Consider the following 22336-nt stretch of genomic DNA (forward strand, 5'->3'; position numbering starts at 1 on the left):
TAGGATGGAGGTCCAAGAAACACATGTTCAGCTCCTTTGCACTAAACAGAGGGTAGGCGTCCCACTGAGGTTCCATGTGGAGCTTATGCTTTCATATTTTGATCGCCTAAGTCTGCTAGGAACACCAAAGCAAAAGGATGGCAGTCTCTATCTTGCTCAATTCACTGCACAGTGGGTTTGGTCGCTTTAAGCAACTATACCTAAGTGAACCAAGAGAAGAAACAGTTGCAGAGTTTATTCACCTTCTCAGAAAGGCTGAGATAGTACTCGACTGTGAAGCCAAAGATTTACTCAAGGCTAAAGGGAGACCCTTCAAGAAAGGTGGAAAGTCCAAGGGCAATGCTAAGACAAAGCAGAACAAGTCCACATCAAGCTGTCTTTATTGTGATGGAATAGGCCATTACAAAAGAGAATGTCCAAATCTTAAGGAAGATCAGAAGAACGGAACAGTCGTTCCATCTTCAGGTATTTTCGTTATAGACTGTATACTTGCTAATTCAACTTCTTGGGTATTAGATACAGGTTGTGGTTCACACTTATGTTCTAATTCACAGGGACTAAGAAGAAGTAGAAGTTTAAGGAAGGGTGAAGTCGACCTACGAGTGGGAAATGGAGCACGGATTGCTGCATTAGCTGTAGGAACTTATTATTTGTCGTTGCCCTCTGGGCTAGTTTTTGAACTGGAAGAGTGTTTCCATGTTCCAAGTCTTACTAAAAACATCATTCCTGTTTTTTGCTTAGATGCTAAGGGATTTTCCTTTTTAATAAAAGACAATAGTTGTTCGTTTTATTTTAAAGAGATGTTTTATGGATATGCTAGATTAGTCAATGGACTTTATTTATTAGATCACGACAAACAAGTTTATAACATAAATACCAAAAGGCTAAAAAGGATGATTCAGATCTCACCTATCTGTGGCATTGTCGATTAGGCCATATTAACTTGAAACGCATAGAAAGACTTCAAAAGGAAGGAATTCTAGAACCATTTGACTTAGAGGATTATGGTAAGTGCGAATCATGTTTACTTGGCAAAATGACAAAGCAACCTTTCTCTAAAGTTGGAGAAAGAGCAACTGAACTATTGGGCTTAATCCATACAGATGTATGTGGACCAATGAGTACAAATGCTAGAGGTGGTTTCAGCTACTTTATCACTTTCACGGATGACTTCAGTAGATATGGTTATGTCTACGTAATGAAGCATAAGTCTGAATCCTTTGACAAATTCAAGGAATTTCAGAGTGAAGTAGAGAATCATTAGGCAAGAAGATTAAGGCACTGCGGTCTGACAGAGGCGGTGAATATCTGAGCTATGAATTTGATGACCATCTGAAAGAATGTGGAATTCTATCAGAATTGACTCCTCCTGGAACACCACAATGGAACGGTGTTTCAGAAAGGAGGAATATAACCTTGCTAGACATGGTTAGATCAATGATGGGTCAGGCCGAACTTCCAATAGAATTTTGGGGACATGCACTAAATACAGCTGCACTCACTATAAACAGAGCTCCGTCTAAAGCTGTTGAAAAGACTCCAAATGAGTTATGGTTTGGAAAGCATCCAAAATTGTATTTTCTTAAGATTTGGGGATGTGAAGTATACGTCAAACGATTAATTTCAGACAAACTTCATCCAAAATCTGACAAATGTATCCTTGTGGGCTATCCAAAGGAAACAAAGGGGTATTACTTATACAATACTTCTGAGAACAAGGTGTTTGTTGCTCGAGATGGTATCTTTTTGGAAAGAGATCACATTTCCAAAATGACAAGTGGGAGAAAAGTAAACCTCGAAGAAATTCGAGTCGAACAACAAACTCTAGAGAATGCTCAAGATGACATTCAGGATGAAACTCAGAGATCTTTAGAAGTATCTGGTGAGAATCAAGGACTATCTAGAAATTTAACCCCGCGGAGATATAGATCTCAACCGGAAAGGTACTTAGGTATTTTGACGAACGAGAGCTATGAAGTTCTATTACTTGAAAGTGATGAACCTGCGACTTACAAACAAGCTATGCCGAGCCCTAGCTCCAAGCAATGGCAAGAAGCCATGCAATCTGAATTAGACCCCATGTCTGAAAACCAAGTATGGGATTTGGTCGATTTGCCAGATGGCTACCAAGCCATAGGAAGCAAATGGGTTTTCAATCTGAAAAAGGACAAGGATGGGAAACTTGAAGTTTTCAGAGCAAGATTGGTTGCAAAATGTTACAGGCAAGTCCACGGTGTGGATTACGATGAAACCTTTTCACCAGTTGCAATGCTAAAGTCTATTCGGATAATGTTAGCAATCGTTGCATATTACGATTACGAAATATGGAAGATGGATGTCAAAACCGCTTTCTTAAACGGTGTTTTAACAGAAACTGTGTTTATGACACAGCCTGAGGGTTTTGAGGATCCAAAGAATGCTAAAAAGGTATGCAAGCTTAAGAAATCAATCTACGGATTGAAGCAAGCATCAAGGAGCTGGAATATACGTTTTGATGAAGCAGTAAGTGACTTTGGTTTCATCAAGAACGCAGACGAATCTTGTGTATACAAGAAGGTCAGTGGGAGCAAAATTACTTTTCTAGTATTATATGTCGACGACATATTACTTATCGGAAATGATATTCCTATGTTGAACTCTGTCAAGATTTGGCTTGGGAAATGTTTTTCGATGAAGGATCTAGGAGAAGCACAGTACATCTGGGCATCAAGATTTACAGAGATAGATCTAAAAAAATGATTGGACTCAGTCAAAGCACTTATATCAATAAGGTGCTTGAAAGATTCAATATGGCAGACTCCAAGCGAGGCTACCTACCCATGTCTCATGGAATGACTCTAAGCAAGACTCAGTGCCCAAAAACACTAGATGAGCGTAGACGAATGAGTAGGATTCCATATGCATCATTGATTGGTTCAATAATGTATGCTATGATATGTACACGCCCGGATGTTGCGTATGCACTCAGTGCTACGAGCAGATACCAGTCAGACCCAGGAGAGGCACATTGGACTGCTGCCAAGAACATTCTGAAGTACCTGAAAAGGCACAAAGATGATTTCCTGGTCTATGGTGGAGATGATGAATTAATTGTTAAAGGCTATACGGACGCAAGTTTCCAAACCGACAAAGATGATTTCAGATCACAGTCTGGGTTTGTCTTCTGCCTCAACGGAGGTGCAGTAAGCTGGAAAAGTGCGAAGCAAAGCACCATTGCGGATTCTACAACTGAAGCGGAGTACATTGCTGCACATGAAGCAGCAAAGGAAGCAATATGGCTAAGGAAGTTCATAGGTGAACTTGGTGTAGTCCCCTCCATTAAAGGACCAATAGCTCTGTATTGTGATAATAATGGAGCTATTGCACAGGCAAAGGAGCCTAGACACCACCAGAGAGTCAAGCATGTACTTCGTAGATTTCACCTTCTACGAGAGTTCGTTGAAAGAAAAGAAGTCGAGATAAGCAAGATTGGAACTGATGACAACATCTCAGATCCATTAACTAAACCTCTGTCGCAGGCGAAGCACGACTCGCACACTGCAGCTATGGGAATCAAGCATGTTGGAGAATGGCTTTGAAGTCCTTATTTAATGTTTAAAAGTTTTAGAGTTTAATACTTTGTAAAAAATTATTGGTTAATCATTCACATTAATGAATAGAATTCATTTTTCCATTTAATTTGTGGTTTATTAAATGATGAGTCCCTTCAATTTGACGATATATTCAAGATAGACTGTCAGGGCCAGTCCTGTGACTAAGAAATGTCTATCAAGTGAACTTGAATGTCAAAAGTTGAAAATGGTCCCTGGTCGGAGTTTTCTATAAAGATGGACGCATAGAAAACGTTAGACGACTAGAATGCAAGATGACTAGTAGTTCTGTTTCTTGAACTATGTGGACATGGCAATGTCGCAATCATTTGCATAGATACTTACTTTGGGAAGACTAGTATCGGACAGACCTATGAAAATCTACAGTAAGAGATGAAAATCTGTCATAAGTAAATTTCATTAAAATTATTAGACACTAATCCTCAATACCTGAGTGATTTGAGATTACTTGTTTGGGAACTGCTTGCTTTGACGTTGTCAACCTTCGCACCGTAAAAGGAGGCTATAAAGGCAACGCTCGGGTAATCACCTATCAAACGAAGTATAATCTCAAGATCGCAAGATTGAGAATGTCCTCCCATAAATCGGGATGAGATGCTAAAAGTTGTACAAGGCCACTCGGAGAGCTAGAAACTGTAAAATACATGGTCGTGCTCAGATGAATCATAGGCTATGATTATCTGTTTATTTGATCAGTTGAACTCTGAAACCGAGAAACACCTCTGGACATAATAAGGATGACAACTCTTACCTTATGTTCAAGAGAAAGCATCGAGTGACAAAAGAATTAGGAAATGCACACTTGTCCCTAAGGACAAGCAGGAGACTGAAGGAAATAATGCCCTTGGTCCAAGTATGCATTTAATGGTAAGTCTAATGAATGCGGTTCAGTATTAATTATGCAAGTTAATAATTCAGTGAGATCAAGTGAACTGTATGCCTAGCTAGAGGCCGCTTCAGTTCAAGTGGATTAATGATATTAATCCACAACTTACTCTTGACTGAACCCGTAGGGTCACACAAATAGTACGTAAACGGATCAAGTATTTAATGGCATTAAATACTCTATCTAATGGATATTCGGAATCGACGGATCTTGGTTTCAGTGGGAGCTGAGATCGTCAAAGGCAAATAAATGAATACTCCGGAAATGATGATATTGCCGGAAACGGAAATATGGATCGTATCGGAAATATAAATATTATCCAAGTCGTAGATGTTGCCGGAAACGAAAATATGGTACGTATCGGAAAATATTATCGGAAATGGAAATATTGCCGGAATCGGAAATATTGCCGGAAACGGAAATATTGTCAGAATTAGAAATTTTATCGGAAACGGAAATATTAAATGTTTGTTCGAGACGGAAATTATTTCCGGAATCGGAAATATTAAATATTGTTCATATCGGAAATGAATTCCGGAATCGGGAAATTAATCGGAAGCGCGTCGTACGAATTAGCATTGGACGAGCTTGCTAGACGAAGGCCCAGCACGAAGCCAGGCCCGCGTCCAGCAAGCAATGGCGCGCCATACACAAACCACCCAAGGCTGCGTAGGCCCACCGCAAGGCAGGCCCAGCACGCGCCCAAGACTGCAGGCAACCTCGTGGGCTTCGTGGCCGCGTGGGCTGCGTCGCTGCTCGGGCTCTGCGCGCGCGCATGGCGCCCCTCGTGGGCTGCTGTGCGTGCGTGTGTGTTTGTGTTCACATACGAAACCTAAAGCGTATAGGATTCGTTTAATGATTAAATTCCTAATCCTAAAAGATAAATTAATTAAAATAAGAGTTCTGCTAGGATTCTAACTTAATTAATTCGTATCCTAGTATGATTCGATTGCTTATTCCATAGCCTATAAATATGATATCGATGCTCATAATTTATAACGAGTTTGAAGTATTCAAAGGTAAGAATTTTGAGCAAAATTCAGTCATACGCTTTGCCCAAAATTGCCGAAAATATTAGAACCTTAAGGGCGATTCTAGTTAGTCAATCTTAAGGCGGATCCGGACGTGCTGTGGACTTTCTACGGAGGGACGACACTTGGAGTCCTAAAGACTTGTTCTTGTTCGGTTCGGGCGCAGCAAGGGAGGGCACGCTACAAAGAGTATGCATCCTAATTATGCTAATTGTTATATGGCAATTAATTTGGAATCCTGGCTTTTATGGTTTTTCCGCATGATTTATATTCGTTTATATGTATCATAACCTAACAAATATACCTTCGGCTCAATTTTGAATATGCGTTTGATGGGTATTTTCATCTAGATAAACGTAATGCAAAAGTGATTTGACATTAGTTCGTCGTAGAATTAATTGCACGAATATTGAGGTTGATTGATTATAATTAAAACTTTGAAGTACGCAGAAGTTTCCACAAAATATGCAAAAAGAGTGCTTGAAATTTCTAGTGCACCTGAAGGTCAGGCTAGAAATTTCTTGGGCAGGTCAGGTAGTGTAATACCTCATATTTTTGCGTATTTATAAATATATTTTATTATATTTATAAAGCATTTTTTAGAATTTTTTAGAATTTAAATCACATTTAAATATTATTTAAATGTATTTTATTAATAGAATATTTATTATTTTAATTAATTACGAAACAAATTTAAATTTCAGTTGAAACTTTATTTGGGTTTTGAAATTAAAACGATTCGAATAATTCCAAAGCCCAATCCAATTTCTATAGGAAGCCCAAGTGAATAATCCATTAACCTTATTCTATTCTAGCTCAAACAAACTAAAGCAAGCCTGGTTTTAATTTAATGAAGTCCGAAAGGAGTTTCCTAAAACCTAGCCCATCAAGGAATACGGAACCTATAAATACCCCTTAATACCTCACAAATCCCCACTTTTTATTTTATAAACTCTCTCTCCTTCCTTCCCTTCCCATCGTGCGCCCAGCCGAGCACCGCACCACACGCGTGCCTCGCTGCTGCTGCGTACCGCCCTGCTTAGCCACGCGAGCCAGTGCTCGCTGCCCCATCTCCCTCTCGCGTGCCCTCGCTGCTGCTGCTGCGTGTTGTCTGCCTTGACCCCCAGCGCCCAGGGCTCCTGCTCACTCGACGCCCAGTGCCCCTGCCTCGCTGCCCCTGCTCGCTGCCCCTGTCTTGTGCTCGCTCCCCTGCTGCCCACACACTCGCACGCAACAACAGCACCACTGTTGTGTTGTCGTGCTTCCTTCCTCTTGTTGGTCCGTTTCTTTTGCGTCCGGTCACATTAATTCGTGATTGTGCCGTGCTATAGCCAGACTTTGTATAATTCCTCTTCTTCCTAATCTTCTCTATTTAAATTATGTTTTAAATTATGGATTTTTATGATTAACATTGGATTATGATTGATTATTATGCTGGGATTGGTTATGAACACCAAACTTGAGGACTTATGTGTTTAGATTATTGAGGAGCATTTTTATTTGGAGTTTAATAATTTTCGGATTTGAATTATTAAATAAAGCTTTGAGTTTTAAGGTTTAAATTGATTTTAATGGTGAATTAGGGTTAGGGTTTTAGTTCAAATCATATGACTAATTGATTAGCATAATTAGATGACAATTTTAATTTTGATAATCAATTATAATTTTCATATTTGTTTTAAAGACCTAAAGTGTCAATTGTTAATGGTTTTAGTATGAAAATAAATTATTTTCATGCTAGGGCTTTAGTTGTTCAATTGAGACTATTATTATATTAACAAGCGATTAATTTCTAATTAATTCAAGTGTTTTAAAACTAAATAAAGTTGCTGGAAATTTAATGAACATGAATAATAATTGAATTTCATTATTTTAATGATAGGAGGAGATTTCTAACCTAGAGCTTGGATCACATTGTGGCCCCCGCAATTAGATATACAAGGTACGTACATGTCTAGGGCGACCACCTTATTTTCATGAGGATTCATGTGATGTTTTATTATTGTGATTCATGTTACTTGGATTATTATGGATTCATGTTTGATGGTGTGAACGAATATGTTTGGATTATTATTGAATTGTGGATTTTAAGTGAACAAGCATGTTGAGATTATTTATGATTGTTGAATTTAATATCAAGCATGTTGTTCCAGTATTTTATGCATGTATGATTTATTTCGCATGCAAGGGATTATTCTTATGTTATTGTACGTAATGTCTAGCATATTTGAGCCAAGTTATTCGTACGTCGTTGCACTATTTATTTTACCACATGTGAAGGTATGCTCATGTAAGCCACCGCATATGTAGGGTATGTTTGGGAAGTCAAGTGAATTGAACTAGGATTATTCGTGCCTAGTGCACAACCTAACAGGCATGTTGGGGACTCAACTGTATGTTGAGAGGGAACCATGGAGTAATATCACTTGAGTCTTGAATGTTTGATCTCAAGTCCTAACGATTTATAAAAGAAGTATTGTTTGGTTCTTCGCCTAAAAAAAGTAAATTTTGTTTGTGTCTTGAGTTCACCTTGTGAATAAAATATTAATAAACGTAAAGTGCAACCTGAACAAGCTTCAAAACTCTTGGAACGTATATACCTTGCGTATGAACAATGGGGGGAGTATCTTACCAAGGGGTTTGTACTTCTATTAATGATACAAGACGTTGTTTCATTCCTTTATGCGCTGGAATTCCGTCGGTATGGTCCTATAACTGGGTTACTCTTATTATTATTATTTTGGTGTTTGGTGGGCTCCCAACACCTGTCTAATGGACATTTCTTTTTAGGCACATTCGAAGCTTATTCTAAATTAATATATGAGTCAAGAGTCGTGTCGAGAATCGAATCTTGTCTTCATGATTAATTGTTTATTAAATGGCTTTTTCATGTGGATTATTTTATTGTTGAGTGATTTATGTTAATATTAGGATTTCATTCTAGCTTGTTTGTACTCAGCTTTCGCTGACTACGTGCTTTATGTCTCTTTGGTCATGGCCTTCGCCTTAATGACCCTATGATGATCCATCATTGCATTTGCGTTGTTGGGGAGTAGATTTAAATAAACAGGTTTGTAGAGATAACTTACTGAAGAAGTTATCTAGCATGGGGAAATGGTTGAGCGATGATTTTCTCTTGCATTTATAAACTCTACTATTTTTGTTAGTCTAGACTATTCGAATTATTTAGTTAATGGATTTATCTAACGTAGTTGGTTTTGGGCCGTTATGGTTCTAATTTGTAGGGGGGCCATTAACTATTATTTATTGTTTAAATGTTAGTTATATTTCTGCTGCGTAATTCTGGTACTAGCCTTAACTGTTATCACGGTGGCGATAATACTTTACTAATTCTTTTATTTTAAGTTGGAAAACGGTTTTATAAGGGCAAGGAATTATTAGGGTGTTACAGGCAGGCGCTGGATTTTTCTGGCTCCTACAAGCTTTCGTCCATTTTGTAAGTTCGAGGCAGAGTTGACTTCCAATAGGCATGCTTGCGCTACAAATTTCTTACGGCAAGGGGGAAGTTTTGGAAATTTCACCCCTTCCTGTCAAGTGCTATACTTTTCTGGCGCCTGCAGGTTTTCGTAGCACGGTAATTTTCCGTTCTATTCATTTCGATTTTTTTATCCTTGACGTTTTAAGCTTTTTTGTTTTGACAACTGTTGACCCTAAACTTGAAGGAAATGTGTCATTCACCCAAAGTGCATTAGTCTAATACAAAGGTGCAGATTAATTACAGAATAATTAATTTAGTAAGATTAAGTGATCGGAACATCTAGCTGGAGCAATGTATCCGATTAGTGAGTTATAATCCTTATTAGGCTCACAACTTATTCTTGACTGAACCTACAAGGTCATACCAATGACATATTACAGATCACCGGATTTAATGAATCGGAAATCCATTTAATGGCTTATTGGGAATTTAGTTTGAAAAATATAAGTATACGATAATTTGTTGGATCGTAATTGTATATCGTAATGCATATATTCGTAGGTTGGGCCGTATGAATAATCATAACGTACCACATTGGATCTATATCGTTAAGTACTATACGATAAAATGATCGTAAGGCCTTAGATGCAAATACGAAGAGGGACGAGCAACGCTGGGGCCCACAAGCCAAGCGCACAAGGCCCATGGGCGCTACAGAGTTGCCCATGGCCATTGTTGGGCTTGCGCAGGTGAGCATGCACAAAGCAGCAACATCACGAATGCACAGCACAGCCTAAGGGCTTGCGTGTGAGGAGCTGGCCGGCAAAAGCCTTGTGCTTTGGTCAGTTAGCATACTTATTCCCCAAGGGATTATTTCATAACCCTAAGTTGTTTTCCCAACCCTAACACACACTAAAAACCCTAATTCGTTGTGTGCCTCCAAGAGTGAGTATTCCAAAAAAGCCAAACACCTTTGAGAAAGTTCTAAGCTAATGGAATCAAGGTGGATCCGAATGTGTCGGTGGACGATTATAGAGGAACTACACGTGGTGCTTTTTATCATGCTTCTGAGGCTAGTGGGAGTACACATTACAAATGTATGTTACATTTAATCTATACTTTTGCATGAGATCTTGGTTATGGTGAATGTTTCCGCATGTTAATTAGATTAGCATTAATTCCCAACAAAACTATATGTTGGTTGGTTGATAGCACATATTTTTCTACACGAAACTAACATTTAGCATGGAACATGATAATTATGCGCATATAATTTTATGTAAGTCTCTACAAGAGTGAAGGGTCAAGCTGAGTGCCGAGGTACCAAATATATCGTCACTTCCTTGTAGGCTCCGGTCAGAGTAGACAAGGTCATATTGGAATTTTGTCTTAAAGAGCCTACCCGGATGTGCATCGTGTGGACAACATAATAGGTCTATATAGACTTCCTAATGGCCGGGCCTAAAAACCTGTTAGAACTTGAAAATATAGGAGAAAAAGGCATCACTCTTCTAGTCCCACTTCCTACTGATATTCTTAGTGCAACCGTGTTCCGTTTCTGTGAACTCAGAGAAAGGAGTCCATGGGGCCAAAGCTCTTTGATAAGTACCCGAGCGAGGGCATTTACAACAAATCTGAGACATGTTTATAATAAGGCTCCGTTTGGTAGGGCGTAAAACGTTTTTATTGTAAAATGATTTTCCATGGAAAACATTTTTCAAGGGAAAACACAATTCCAAACTAGTTTTCCTTTGTTTGGTAACTTAAAGGAAAATGGGAGAAGATGGTGAGGATTGAGGGGAAGAAAGGAGAGGGAGGTAAGGAGGAAAGAAGGAAAAGTGATTTTCCTTCCTTTCAAATGGAAAAAGGTTTTTCACCTTTGAGAGAGTCATGAAAAATTGTTTTACATCCTTTACCCAACCAAACAACGTAAATTGATTGAAAGGGGAAAAATCGTTTTCCATGAAAACGTTTTACGCCCTACCAAACGGAGCCTAAACGATGCTCGCTATTCAATGAAAGAAAGTACTCTTAATAGTCGTAAATGAGTAGTAATGTCCAACGAGAACCTTCAGAGTTCAGACCCTTCCTTATTGTTCTATTCTGGAAATGAAATTCTTACCTCCAGATTTCTATTCGTTTATTTTCAAGGCCCCTCAAACAAAAATATGCAGTGCTAGATAGGCCATCGTTAAAGGAAATATCAAATATGTATGAAGTAAAGAGATCCACTAAAACTATGACTTATGAAGGTACTGCTACAGCCTACAGTGCTACAATTCACAAAAAAAGACTAGTGCGAAAATTAACCACAGGTTCCTGCTTCACATTAAAAAAGAAACAAAAACAAAAAATTAACGCCAGAAAAGGGGATTTCTTTTTACTGAACTTGTCAAGAGGTCGCCAAGCTAGCTTGACAGTTCTCCCAGGGAAAAAAAGAAAGGAAAAAATCACCAAAGAAGTGAGGACCCTTGTCGAACAAAGAAGCATACCTCCACAATACAGACATTTTGTATGATATACACACCATTATGTGGTAATGGCAATGTACAGAGTTTCTGAAGTCTCAACATTTATGATTTATGCAACCCACTCATGTTTATTCCAAATGGTGTAGAATAAACAAGAAAATTTATTTGAATAAGCGTTTCAAATTTCACCTATTGCTGAGCTTCCTCCACAGTCTTCCTCAGTAATTTGATAACTTGGGCTGGTTCTGGGGCCCCAAATACTGAGCTTCCAGCCACAATACAATTTGCTCCAGCTGAAGCTGCAGCGTCGATAGTAGATGGCCCCAAGCCACCATCAACCTGCACAAGGCAACAAGCAATGTCTTAGCAAGTCCTTGTTTATTGTTTCAGTGTTATGTTAGGCTTTGGCTAATCAACAAATACATTATCATTACTAAATAACCAAAACAACTGTTAGTGTATTACTCTGTACCCAAGAATAGTCGACAACTATCTCATGAATCATGATGGTATATTCTACCTGGTTGTCCCTATTAGTTTATAAATGCATAATTACCCAAGGGTCTATCTAAGTCATTCATAGGAATATCAAGATTCTTATAAAAACCCTATTTAAATATCGATCCTGAAACAATAAAAAAGAAAAAAGGTTAACAGAAAACTCAAGTATTCTTCCTCCCACTCTCTCTATCCATATTTCTTTCTCCCACTCTCTTCATCTTTCTCTCTCATATCTGAGCTTCATACACAAAGAATGTGAAGGGAGAGAGATTAGGGAGGTATTGGAGTACAATGTGTATTGTAGCCAAAAAGAGGAAAAATAAGGAGATCAGTATTGAAAAAAGAACTTCTTGGGATGCCCAACACTCCCATACCTACTCTACATTGTCTACCTTCCCTCTTCTACTTCAACAAACTATATTTCATCCTTTTCCACAGACCAAGCTCTTCCTTTCAAACTCATTAAAAAGTATCTTCAGGTCAAAATGGGTTTCACCGTTAAGCCCCTTTAATCCTACATGCCGAGTATGCTAGTAAGGTATATTTTCAAGTCCCAACTCACCAAGCTTCAATCATTCTAAGATTCGTCCCTAGTTCTTTCTCCTCAGATTTGCCAACACTTTCAGAGGGAGCTCCTCAAATTCAACCCATTTGCGACACTTTGATTGCTTCCAACATTACGATCTGAGCTTTCCAACCCAACAGACCCATTAAGACCATTGTTTTCTCTAAAGAATCAATATCCATTTTAGCACTTTTAACATACCAAAAAAACAGTGGAACTTTATCAATGGATTCTTTAACATTGCTTACAAAATACTACACCCGTCAGCAAATCATAACTCATATTTTCTTAACTCTACAATCATCAAACAAATCTAAGGAGTTACGGACTGGTAGTACATGCTAATATTCTTTGTGCATGCAAATGATTACCCCTTTTGTCTCCTCGTATTTTTCTGATCACTTTCCTTTCCAAGGTAGTGTTGCCCCTTATAGTTTTGATGATGACAGGCAAACAAACCTACTAATCTGTGTTGAAATTCGTATGCGTAGATATTTGAAATAAAAAATACAATGAAGAAGCAGAACACTTGCAGACCCAAATAGTACTCCGTATCAAGCATCAAAGAAGTTCCTGGGTGGGAACTAGAGGTTGAAAATCCAAGGTAGAATGTGCAAGAAACAAGATTGTGCGCGCGCACAAGTCAGCTGTGCGTGTGCACGGTGAAGAAAAAGAGTTGTTGAGGAATTCTCCAGCTTGTGCGCCCACACTGAAAATCTGTGCGCCCGCACAAACTTGAAGCCAAATTCCAAGAGTTCCTGCAAAATATGAGCGCCCGTACGAGTTACAACGGTGCGCCCGCACAGGTTCCTACATGCGCCCACACGAAGATTTTGTGCGACCACACAAGAGTTGGGCAAAGGAATGGCTGAAAATGTTCTGTGCGCCCGCGCAAGAATTTCGTGCGCCCGCACGATGCAAAATCTCTGAATCGTCGCTCTATGTGGACGCACGGAATTTCTGTGCTCCCACACACACTTCTCTGTGCGCCCGCACAGACCCCTGTGCGCCCGAACAAACTCCTGTGCGCCCGCACGACGACACGGGCTTACTCTTTTTCGTAATTTAAACTTCTATTTTTGGGAAGCATATAAACAGGATTTCATTTTATTATTTTAGAAGTGAGTTTTTGAGTTAGTTTTGATAAGCTTTCATTTTCAGTTTCAATTCTTAGAGAGAGAAAGTAAATAACCCTTGATTGTAGATTTCAATTTGAAGATTAATGCAGAATTATTGAAGCTTAATAGTAATTTCTCTTCCTCTCATTCTCTTCTACTTCTTCTTTTGCATTCTTAATTGCTTTAATTTCTGAATTTTGTGATTGCCTTTTTGATTGTTATTTCCTTTGAATCTTATCATTTCAAATTCAATTGCTAGTTTAATCTTCAATTTCATTTTCAATTCCATCACTATGTTCAATTGCTTAATTTCATTCCTTAGCTCAATGTGTAGTGAGTAGTCCAATTGTTAAGGTTAGGGGTGATTCTTGGGGAGTAATTGGGGATGTAGAGTTGATTTGTTGATTGGTGATGTGATTAAATAGTGACTTGCAATCTAAGATTTCCATGTATGATTTGATTAGTAGTTGCAAATACTATGATTGTCATTATAATTGGAGTGTTCTTCGTGGATTTGTCAAGAAATTGAGAGTCTATTTGAGTGGCTAGTTGATTTAATTTCCCATCCTAATTCTAAGGTGACGCGAATGCGTACCATTGGAGTTAGAATTGGCAAGGCTTGCTAACCGAGGGGGGTGCAAAGCCATTTTTGTTGGTTGCTTCCTTAATTGGATATCTTTACATTATCATGCTTGCAATGCAATTCGTTTTCCCCAATGAATCCAAGTTGATCCCCGATTCCCCTAACACTTTCCATAATTGTTTGCCTAATTAGTCTAGATTCCTTAGTTGTGACACAATCTTTTCAATTTTCTTTCTAAGCTAGCTTGGTGTTTAAACTCAAACCAATCCGTTCTCTTGGGACGATACCTTAGCTTGCCACTATAGTCCATATAGTGTGTTGGTTTAGGATCATATAAATTTTGTTTGATTTAGTGGCTTTCGATTCAACGACACGGAAATCGCCCTATCATTAGCATAAAGCTAGTTAGTCCAATGATCATTTGGAGTCTTATAAAAGCTAATTTCTTCCACTCATTCTAACCATATGACTTAGCTAAGAAAGCATTGAAAACACTTAAAGGTTGTGATGCTCAGACTCGGGTAAGGATCCTAGCGTCGGGCACGAAGATTTTAAAATAAAGGACTCAGGGACTTGAATATGGACTTGGGGACATGATAATTTAATTTCTGAAAATGTTTTTTGTTAACTTTTTGTTACTACCTCCGTCCTTTAATGTTGGTTACACTTATTCCAGATAGACAGACCAAATAGGAAAGTGAGTGAAATATGTGGATATGAGTAAGAAAAGGCAGAAGCGAGTGTAAAAGTGGGGTTTTTGTAAGAAAAAGTAAAAACGAGTGTTGTAAGTGGTTTGTGTAAGAAAAAGTTTGCCAAAATCAGAATAAAGAAAAAATGTAACGAACATTAAGTAACGGACAAAAATTGAAAGCGTTCCCAACATTAAGGAATGGGGTAGTAGTATTTTTATTTTATTTTTCTAATATAGTGTTACTCAACTTATTAAACTGGCCTGGTTGGCATGGGGAATGAGCACTTTATCAGTTACGAGTTACTCTATTTATATCCCTCAAAAAAAAAATATTGGCATGTTACGAGTTACTCTCTATTTACTTTTCTCAACAATGACATGTTGTCATAACCGTCTGAGATGACATGGCATGGCTTTGTTGTTTCGTCACTAAAGAAAACAAATATGGCATGACAACTTGACAAGCATTGAACTTGAACCTTAAATTCTTATGCCATTTTTTTCTACTAAACCAAATATGAGATTGATGGAATCTACAACCACAAGAAAGATTAATCCAACAGATTTTAAAGGCAATACCCAAAAAAGAAAAGTACGCTCTTTAATTTCTCCAAAGGAGCCCACATTACTTTTCTCATTTTTTCTTCCATTCTTACTGCGCACCAAACGACACTTCTCAAAAGAAAATCCCATTTCCCGATTACTGTGACCGTAATTTCACTCCAGCAAACTTTGTTTCGTGGAAATCAATTCCCCTTCAACACTTTCATTGGTTCTACCGCCGGGCAAAATGTTACTGGAGCTGCCAACGGCATTGGACCTGCACCTTACAACACGCATCACCTTGCCCCCATAGGCCATAGCAGTCAGTTCAATAACTGGTTCATTTCCCCAAAAAATATGTCCCTTGATTCATCCCTTAGTAATTGGTCACTGAACTTCAACCCAATGTGCAAGTATAGTGAGATCCCCCATCTTTATATCCAAAATAATTATTGAATTCTGCTATAAATAAACATGTTTAAGCTTCTTAAATGGCAGATTATAATGAAGAAAATGAAGATTTGATTAACAAACTGAAACTACAAAAAGTAACCAATACTCGAGCATTCGAGAGGCTTGATACAAAACTCATCAATATTCAACATCACCTTCCCTCTCTAATAATGTGGGCTCATCAATGGCAAATTATAGTGATGAACTCCCTAGCTTACTCCTCAAGCTACCCATAACTAACATACTACCTAGAGTACCCCTCCCCCTATATCAGTTCATTGCAAATTCAAATTAAAATTAACATCCAAGCTAATAATACCATCATAGACTTGCAACTGGAAACAATGACCTACCACCCCTTCATATTTTTCCACTCTAACATTGCTGAACCCAAAGTGATTGACTGACACAGAGGAATATTCATGGCTGCGTTATCTGACTTTCTTTTACCCTTTTAATTCTCACTTACATTAACAGATTTTCTTTTGGTTTCCAAATCCATGCAAGTTTAGAAGACTCTTTTGTCTTTCAATTAATTTTCAAGATGTGCACAGGACTGCACGCATTAGGGTTATTGTCGGACTAGTATTTTGTTCTTATATCTAAGCGTGATGTCCATTGATCATGTCAGCATGTCACAATTAAGCTTGTGGTATACACAAAATAGTGACCTAAAAAGGGCAGCAAGAGTTCCATGTACCTCACACTCCAAGGGGGTTACGGTTACCTAATAAGGATAGCAGATTAAGAGACGGAAGAACCAAAAAATAACCTACATCATCATTAAGAGGTAGGGTTATCCAATCTGATAAAACCTAAACAAATCCTTGACAAGGTTAATTCAACTACTAGATATCACATACTGACTATATGTCTCTATCAGAAGCCTAATAATAGTTCATCAATTTACAATGCATGAGAATGATTCTTAACCTGATTTTTCTATTACGATATAAAAGAGTTCACCAGGCACCATAAACGTTCCCCATCAGTATTTTAAAAAACGAAAATGCTCTGAAAGAATCCAAAAGGCTTGGGCGTAGTTGTGACAAGCTAGAGCTTTTCTGATAAGCACTTGGCTATGCATGTCTAAGTTGCATTGCATAGACTAAAAAGTAGAAACTGGGTTAAATTCTTAGGGCTTTCTACTTTAGGAATAAGAGCAATATAGCTCCTGTATTATCCCTTCAAGATGTGAGTAAACATTAAGAGATCCTCATTTATCCATTTTAAATGGCTATGCCCCAACATGTTTGAGTGACTACGGACTAGGCTTGGCCAATTTATTCCTCGTAAAAAGTAGAGCTGGCAAGTTTAGGCACGGGCGGATTCCCGTCATAGTAAACAGAGCATGGCTGGTCCAGGAACTTCATTAGTATTCTGTTTTTAATTTATTCTTCAGAAAAATCTCCTTACCCTCTAAAATATGCCAATAATTGGTAGATTACTTCATTACTAGTGTATCCGAGAGCTTTCCTCTGCTCCTCCCTTCATATTCTCCTCCACGGAGTATTGAGCACCAAACTGAAATGGAGTTATTGTATTTCTTTTTGGAGTGCAGTGCACCACCCATCTTACCAACATCATCAACATTACAACATCGTTTTCTTAATCTTTCTTCTGTTCTAATTGTTACAGATAATCTACTTTTCATAGGATAACCTAGTTCAAGTATCATCGGTCATTTCATTAGAAACACGAGATGGAACAATGGTAACTCATCACTAGGTCACTCATCCAATCATCCAAACTATCATCATATAGAACACAATAATGCGAGATGGTACCTCGATATCAAGGGACGGGTACTTCTTCCTCAATGCACAAACCTAAATAGCCAAACAAATGTTTGAAGTCTGTCAAAAAAGTCATGAGAATATTAGAATTAATAATTCTGTCATTACCTTATCCATGGTTTCTAACATAAACTTCTGACCACCAAATCCAGGCTCCACTGTCATAATAAGGACCATCTCAACTGGATTATGTCCTTCCACCTGTAGCACAAAGTATAATAGGATGAAATTATGTCCTTACTACTTTCCACATGACTTATTTTTTATATTTTCCATTGAAAACTTCTTTTGTCTAATTTTTTGTTTCTTTTTTTATCTTTAACATCTTTAGTTCTTTTGTAAACCGACCTTGTTTTCTTTTGCCCTATTTTCCGTGTTTCCTTACCCTCACCTTCACTTTCTCAATTTTGCTTGTTTACTCTGTTTAACGTAACCTTTTACTTTTCATGCCTCACGTTTAGCGAACGGTTGCTTATGACGGTTAATGTTAACTTACCTCATGTCAATTAAGGACTAAGGCTATGTTCTATTCACCTTATTCTTATTGCTTTTTACTTATTTTTGTTAAACCAGGCTAGAGACAAAAAATTCAGACCAAACTAGAAAAAGAAGAAACACTAACAAAAAGCATCCAGAACAGAAAAATTCAAAGCAAACAAAACCAGGATGAATCAAAGCAGCCAGACAAGAAACTAGTAAAATCAGACCACAACAAACCAGACGAAGAGAACAGAGCGTAAGGCTTTGTTGTTGTTGTTGTTGTACTCCTTTCCACACAACAAAGTTGTAACTACGAGCATTTATTTATACTCCATACGCAACTTCCTCTGCAATATGATTAATATCTTTCTAGTGCAAAAGGAAAAAAAAATTATAACTCGAGAAATATATACCAAAGGGTAAACTTCTTCAATGGGTGTCCCAGGCTTCAGTGCAACACCAGGTTTCATCCCTTTCGACTTTATCTTCTCAACAAGTTCTTGCCAATTGTCTACATATTAACAAAGTGAATCACTGCAAACGCCAACACAACAGTAAAGGAAAGCAAGGGAAATTCAAGCATTTTGTAAGCACCTTTAGAGACCTCAACATGAAACGTAAAGCCAGAAGCACCAGCTTTCCCTAATGGCTCCACATAATCAAGCGGATTTGTGACCATAAGATGGCAGTCTAGATATGCCCTATAAACAAGTGTCAACAAAAGTTTTTAAAAACATTATTGAAATTGGAAATATCCATAATTCAAGTTTTCTCATGGAACTGGAATTCAACAGGGAATTTAGAGTGTTACTTAGTGTGCTTTCTTAGACTCTCGATAACTGGAGCACCAATTGTAAGATTTGGGACAAAGTGCCTTCAAAAGATAAAGAGAGATAGATATAAATATTCAGTAACATGGAGATAGAAAGGCATCAAAGGGTGTCATTATAAAAAACAAGAGAAACAAAATAATGATCCTAAAGTGGAACTAGCAATGCAAGGAGAACTTTAATAAATAAAAACAGCCGCTCAACAACAATTAATTAAGAAGAAACAGTAGCCAAGACAGACAAAATCCAAAGAAACAAACAAAAAAACCTAAACGACATCTTCTAGAACAACCAATAGAGCATTTCATCACTCCAATGCTTAATGGAATAATTAAGCAGGCAAGGTGGTTATCATCTTACATAATGCAAAGTCAACATGATAGACAAATGAATTTTCCGCAATTTCTTTATCCTCTACACTCCGAGACAGTTAAATATCCCTGACTGTCCTGCCTTATTCTCCTCAATGGTTGACTAGTAGTGAATATAGGGCCAACTCGATATGAACATGGCACAGCTAGGCTTATTGAACATCTTAGTATGCATGGAGAACTCAATGCACAGATAAACTGATTACAGGACACAAAATTATCACCATATCAATCACCAAAACGTAATTGCATGATGTTCAAAACTGCACGAAGTTTTTAGGCCTCCAGAAATTGAAGACTTGTTTACCCTCAAAGTATAAAATACTGACACATTACAGAAACTGGACATGCATGACCAAAACTAGAGTAGTCAACTAATGGTCTACTACAGGATATAGCTAGCTGCTAGCCTCTGTAACTGCAGAGGTAAGGCTTCATTGTTGGACCTTCATACCCCGCCAAGTGATAGAAGCCTCATAAAAGGCATAAGGTAATGGTGTAGGACAGGATCCAACATAAGTTCAGTCTGTATTTAAAATATTCACATACCCATCCTGCAAAAAAACAAAAAAACACAAAGCCGTCAGTGTATTTCAAAAAGCTCCAAAGGGAAGCAGATCATGACCCAAAAACCTATAGAGACAATGAAAACTGAAAGCTGGCATCCTCTCCAATGAAGTAATGCATTAATAACTAATCCATGCACAGGATTTTTCTTAGATTCGAGAAACTTTATCAATGAGACGTGGAGACCACATAACAAAGGGAAAGCAATTTCACCCACATCCAATTGATTCTCAATTCACCCAGTTTAAGAAGAACAGGTGAAAATCCAAATTCAATGGAACAAATGTGTGAAGGATTTCCCATCACCCACCTGCTTAACATCAAAGACACATATACTTTGTTTTAAGAGAGTCTAAATTATAAAAGCTAAAACCCACCCATGTTCTAAGATCTAACGTGTATCTCTCCTCCCTCTGTACTGTCAGTTTCTCCCCATCCCCTCTGTTAATCTTTATATTGAAGAATTTGTTGAAACAAATTCTATTTTCTAAAACATCCTCACTGTTGAAGTTGCCCCTTCTCTAAGTTTCACACTTTCACCTTCCATCAATAGTTCTTTTTTTAATGAACAAAGAACCCAAAAACTTGTACGAGTACCTAACACTATTACTACCACAAGTCCACAACTACTTTTCAAAGTCGATAATTCTCAAAATCCTCAATCTATCCTTCTTAACTTTCTCTACACAATCCGATAATAAAGTACCAAACATCATCACTACCTTCACAAGTTTATATCACTCAAGAAAATGAAATTTTTCTTTAGGATGTGTAGGGAGCAACAAATGGCATGTAGACAGAAATTTGATCCGGCACATAATGCAACAATTTAGCTACATAAGCCCCATCAAACATGCACAGAGATACAAAAAAATTATTCTAAAGCTCGAGCATATAGTATAAATCAACACAAATATCATAACTAAAGCACAAACGTCAAAACCAGCAAACTTACTGATAAATTCCAAGAGGGTTATATCCAATAGACAAATTTGCACCATTTAAAATAATTGAAAATTCCACTAATACAAAAATGAGAAATTTAGAGGGAGGTAATTGGAGAAATGGGTTACCATAATATCCATATGAAGCCAATCAGCACCACAATCAAGCATTCTTTGAGCTTCAGAAGCCAAATTGGCGAAGTCTGAGGATAGCATAGACGGTGCGATTTTGGGTTGAACTCCCATATTTTTTGGGTTACTTTGCAACGATCAATTTCTGAGAAGATCCAAACTAACAAGGAAGACTCCAGAAATTAGGGCTTTTGAAGTATTGAGAATTGTTTCACCAAAAACAATTTTGGGAATTCCTTTCACACTTCACAAGAGCTGTTTGCCTGTTTTTAACGGGTTGTTTGACGGAAATCCAGAACGCGCACCGGCAAAATTTGTGAATCAGTAGGTAGGCGTAGGTTGCTATGAAATTTGTCAATTACTATGTGCTTTGTTTAAAGTTGTCAATTAGTTCATTCTAACCATTCAATTGCTATGTAACCTAATTTAATTCCAAAGATTAGTTTATGCACTTAAGCACCCGGAATGTTCATAGTTCACCCTGTTTTAATGAACATTTAGTTCAAATACAAATAACATATTGTTCATACCCAAAGAACACGTAGTAAATGAACATATATTTCAAATCCAAAGAACATATAGTTCAAATATTCCACCTATACATGTACATTGAAATCATTCTCGTTGTTTATTAGATATTCAATAATTGTTCATCAAGGTGCACAATAAGCACTATGCACCCTGTTGTATAATCCAAATTGCGAATTTATATGCCGACTAATTAGTTCATAGTCTATAAATGACATCATAATTAGTAAAACTCTTAAATGAACCTAGTCCACCTAAAATTGTTGTGGATCAAGCCTGAAAGAGGAAGCTTCTCCTCTTACCCTTTTCATTCACACGTGTGAAATAATTTGGACCAACCTCAAACTATTTTACTGATTGCAAAATTTAGACCTAAGCTCGAGCTTCTCCTCTCTCTTCATTATCACAAGCTTCTTCACTCTCCTCATTCTCACGAGCTTCATCCCAACTCAAATCTAATGGATCCTCATTCCCTCGAGCATCTGCAATTTTCTTCTAATTGCACCTAATTTGTTCCTTCAATTTCTCTCCTCAATTTCAAGCTTAATTTTCCCTCTCATTTATTAGCAATGCCGCCAAAACTATAGGAAGTACTTCGATTGCAGTTCGAAGAGTCCTCCGCAGTTCAACTGCTCGCAAGGAACATCAAGGTGTATTTTTCATCTAATTTTTTTATTTTCGAAATTCCTTTAACTTCAGTTCGCTAAAATAGCTCAATTTGCGCGCATATTTTTGTATTTTTGTGTTTATATTAACTCCATGGATGTTTTTTTTGATATACTTGGGCTTTTATAAT

The 22336-nt window shown here is 37.7% G+C and overlaps 1 protein-coding gene across 1 annotated transcript; it reads right to left on the reverse strand.

Moving 5' to 3' along the window:
* Positions 1-11177: 11177 nt before the first annotated feature.
* LOC110796619 (ribulose-phosphate 3-epimerase, cytoplasmic isoform) lies at positions 11178-21400 on the reverse strand. The gene is made up of 8 exons (XM_022001689.2): positions 21010-21400; positions 19919-19923; positions 18980-19042; positions 18763-18869; positions 18582-18679; positions 17797-17889; positions 17680-17721; positions 11178-11777 (listed from the first exon to the last, which is right to left on the reverse strand). Exons 1-8 carry the CDS (start codon positions 21124-21126, stop codon positions 11628-11630), a joined length of 675 nt encoding a protein of 224 aa, XP_021857381.1. The 5' UTR covers positions 21127-21400; the 3' UTR covers positions 11178-11627.
* Positions 21401-22336: the final 936 nt, after the last annotated feature.

The sequence above is a fragment of the Spinacia oleracea genome, chromosome 2 (assembly GCF_020520425.1).
Source record: "Spinacia oleracea cultivar Varoflay chromosome 2, BTI_SOV_V1, whole genome shotgun sequence".
Classification (NCBI taxonomy): domain Eukaryota; kingdom Viridiplantae; phylum Streptophyta; class Magnoliopsida; order Caryophyllales; family Amaranthaceae; genus Spinacia; species Spinacia oleracea.